Source organism: Acyrthosiphon pisum, chromosome X (assembly GCF_005508785.2).
Source record: "Acyrthosiphon pisum isolate AL4f chromosome X, pea_aphid_22Mar2018_4r6ur, whole genome shotgun sequence".
Lineage (NCBI taxonomy): Eukaryota > Metazoa > Arthropoda > Insecta > Hemiptera > Aphididae > Acyrthosiphon > Acyrthosiphon pisum.
The window spans coordinates 43,169,545-43,173,121 of record NC_042493.1 but is presented as its reverse complement, the minus strand read 5'-3'; the positions used below and the strand labels follow the sequence as shown (position 1 = coordinate 43,173,121).

General features: G+C 36.1%; 2 protein-coding genes across 2 annotated transcripts; both read left to right on the top strand.

Annotated features, from left to right (window-relative positions):
* The first annotated feature begins 7 nt into the window (after window positions 1–7).
* LOC115033111 lies at window positions 8–779 on the top strand. The gene is made up of 2 exons (XM_029485131.1): window positions 8–316; window positions 414–779. The coding sequence occupies exons 1-2, from the start codon at window positions 266–268 to the stop codon at window positions 777–779; spliced, it is 417 nt and encodes a 138-aa protein (XP_029340991.1). The 5' UTR covers window positions 8–265.
* Window positions 780–1,163: 384 nt separating this feature from the next.
* Window positions 1,164–1,760, top strand: LOC103308546. Its single transcript, XM_008182089.1, has one exon. It carries the CDS (start codon window positions 1,164–1,166, stop codon window positions 1,758–1,760), a length of 597 nt encoding a protein of 198 aa, XP_008180311.1.
* The last annotated feature ends 1,817 nt before the right edge of the window (window positions 1,761–3,577 follow it).

Genomic DNA, 3,577 nt, shown 5'->3' with positions numbered 1-3,577 from the left:
CCCGTTTTGCTAGCCGCCGTCACGGTTACCGCCGCCGTCGTCGGTGCCGCTAACGTCGCCGTCAAAACGTATCACGTGATAGTGCTTGTCAGTATACAGCGTGAACTCGAGTGCTGACTGTTTTCCGTATTTTACTTATTGCCATAGTATTTACCGAGTTTTTTGTTTTTGCGTGTTATACACATTTTTTTTTATTGGTTTTTACGTGTTTTAGTACACTATATTTTTAGTATTTACTATTGTATTAGTAAAACTACAGTCTATAATGGATCCTATTGATATTCCTTCACCTAAGAAAAAAAATCCTTGTGGAAAGGTAAGTGTTTATATAAAAATATATGTATAAAATATATATATTTTTTTTAAATATTTATTCTATTGCTAATTCTTATTATTTAATTTTTTTTCTGCAGTTTATTGGTACTGGTCAAAAACAAATAATAATCAATCTGTACAAAGATATAGTTAATCAACAACCCGAAAATCCTGACAGCCCCCGATTGAAGTACAAAGAAATGCTTTTGAAAATTTCAAAAGCAACCGGTATTGGTCAACGTACAGTTCAGACAACTTTGGCCGAATATAAAAATAAAGGTACTGTAACATCGCCCAATAAGAAGAAAAATAGACCTACGATTATTGAAAAAGTGGACGATTTTGACAAAAACGCAATAAGGCAAAAAATCCATAGTTTTTGGCTCAATCGTGAAGTGCCCACAATTGCAAAGATGTTGACTGCCATAAATGAAGATGAGACACTACCAGATCTAAAACGTTAATCATTTCATAAAATATTGAAACAATTGCAATTTGTGTTCGTCAAAAAATGTCGTAATAGCGCGCTTCTCGAAAGAGATGACCTTGTGACTTGGCGGCAAAATTATTTGAGCAACATAAAGCAATATAGAGCAGAGGGCAGACAAATATATTACTTAGACGAGACGTGGGTCAACGCGGGAGAAACACATAGTAGAACATGGGTAGACAGTTCAGTCACTTCACGACGGGACGCATTCAAGAGAGGCCTCACAACAGGACAAAAGGACCCCTCGGGCAAAGGTAAGCGACTCATCGTTTTACACATTGGATCATCTGACGGCTTTGTCCCAGGGGGCCTTTTGTGCTTCGAATCGAAAACAAACTCATCCGACTACCATGATGAAATGAATGGTACTACATTTTTTGAATGGTTCGTTAAAATTATACCGTTACTTAAAGATAAGGCAGTCATTGTAATGGACAATGCATCATACCATTCTGTAAGAAAAGATCCAACTCCAGTGAGGTCGTGGAAAAAACAGGAAATTATAGACTGGCTAGAAAGTAAAGGCGAGGTCGTTATACAACCAATAGTAAAGGCGGTATTGTTAGAAAAAGTAAAAAAAATCAAATCGGAACACGAAAAATATGTAATCGACGAGTACGCGAAAGAAAATGACAAAATCGTTTTAAGATTGCCTCCATACCACTGCGAGCTGAACCCAATAGAGCTCGCGTGGTCATCCGTTAAACATTATGTCCGGTCGCTTAACAATACATTTAAAATAAAAGACGTACAAGAATTGTTAAAACAAGGTGTAGAACACGTAACACCAGAAATGTGGGCCAATTTTGTTAAACACGTCATAAAGGAAGAAGATAAATTTTGGAAAATCGACTTCATCACAGATGAAATATTGGATGAAGAACCTGAAGGAGAACAACACATCTTAACAATAGGAACAGGTGATACCAGTGGTTCTGATTTAGACTCTGAATGATTTATTTGTATAATTAAAAATTTTTTTTGTTATTATTTTCTATTTTATTTTTTACAAAATACATTTTACCTGTATGTAATGTAAGATTATATATTTATTTATTTATTTATTTATTTATTTATTTATTAAATAAACGGGCGTGAGCCCAGGTTAAAATAATTAGGTGTACAATATGATCAAACAATAACATAACATGAATAATACAACAAAGTATAAAATATAAAATTAAAAATATAAAATATAAATTACTAAATAATGAATACAGAAGTAAAACTATTAAAGGAACAACGGATCCTCATTGGCTAATTTCATTAATCTCGTAATAGGTTCATTTTTTAAATAGTTTCTAGTGCAGAGAGGTATTAGGAAAGGATGATTATTGCGGGTGGACCTAACAGGAACTCTAAAGTTAATGAGAGAAAGAAGGGATGGGGAATCGACCAAGCCTGTTAGGAGTTTATTAAGAAAAGAAAGATTATTGAAGCGACGACGGTCAGCTAGGGAGGATAAGTTAAGCAAACTGATAAGAGGAGTGTAATCATGAGGGGCGCAGTTTACGTTAAGAGAATGTTTCATGTAACATAAAAATTTTCGCTGAACCCGTTCTAGTTGAAGACAAGCATCAGTTGTTTGGGGATCCCACACAACTGAGCCGTATTCTACGATTGGACGTACAAGTGCACAATATATTGCTTTGAGGGAAGCGGAGAGCTTAAAGTCACTAGATATTCTTTTGACGAATCCTAATACCTTTAGGGCTTTGCATGTAACTCTGTCTATGTGAGCTCTAGGACAAAGAGAGGGAGTAAAAGTAAAACCGAGATCACAGATGCTAGAGTCAGCTGGAATCAAATTAGAGCCATTTAATGAGTAGTGATGAGTAATAGGAGTAATAGGAGTGCGACTTCTTGTGAATGTCATCGACCGGCACTTTTCAATATTTAATGTGAGACCGAGAGATTCAGCCCATGCGGAGAAATTATTTAAATCATCCTGGAGTTTGTGACAATCATCGACAGAGTTAATTTCGAGGAAAATCTTCATATCGTCGGCTAAAACAAAGAAGTTTGCTATGTTTGAGAGAGGATCTAGCACTATTAACAAATAAAGAGAATAGAAGAGGTGATAGATGTCCCCCCTGGGGAACGCCTGAGGGAGATAAAAATGCGTCAGATTTAGTGCTGAACAAATTAACCCATTGAGATCTATTTACTAAAAATGAATTGAACCAAGATAGGATAGGATCCCCAAATCCAGTAGCACGAAGAACAGAGACTAAAACCTCATGGTTAACGGAGTCAAACGCCTTAGCAAAGTCGGTATATATGACATCAACCTGTGTTCCATTATTAAAAGATCCGAATATGTAATTGCAGAAAACAAGGTTACAAGTAACCGTTGATCTGCCAGGACGGAAACCATGCTGTTCGTCGGCTAAGATCAAATTTACAGAAGGCTGAATTGCATCTAAGACTAAAGACTCAAAGAGCTTAGAAATATGCCCTAAAATAGAAATTGGTCTGTAATTAGTGACTAATGAACGGCAACCTGATTTTAAAATTGGAGTAATAGAACCAATTTTCCACATGTCAGGAAAGATACTATCATCGAGGGATCTTCGAAATAGGGTCCAAAGAGGATAGAAAATAATGAACCTCGTTCTGTAGAGGAAATCCCCAGGTATTCCATCGGGTCCAGTAGAAGACACATTTTCTAAAGTATTAAGCTTGCGGAGGACATCATTTGGAGAGAAGAAACAGTTGTTAGGTAAATCGAAGAGCTGTATATCTAATTTCTGAAGATTTGAAGTAACGGGC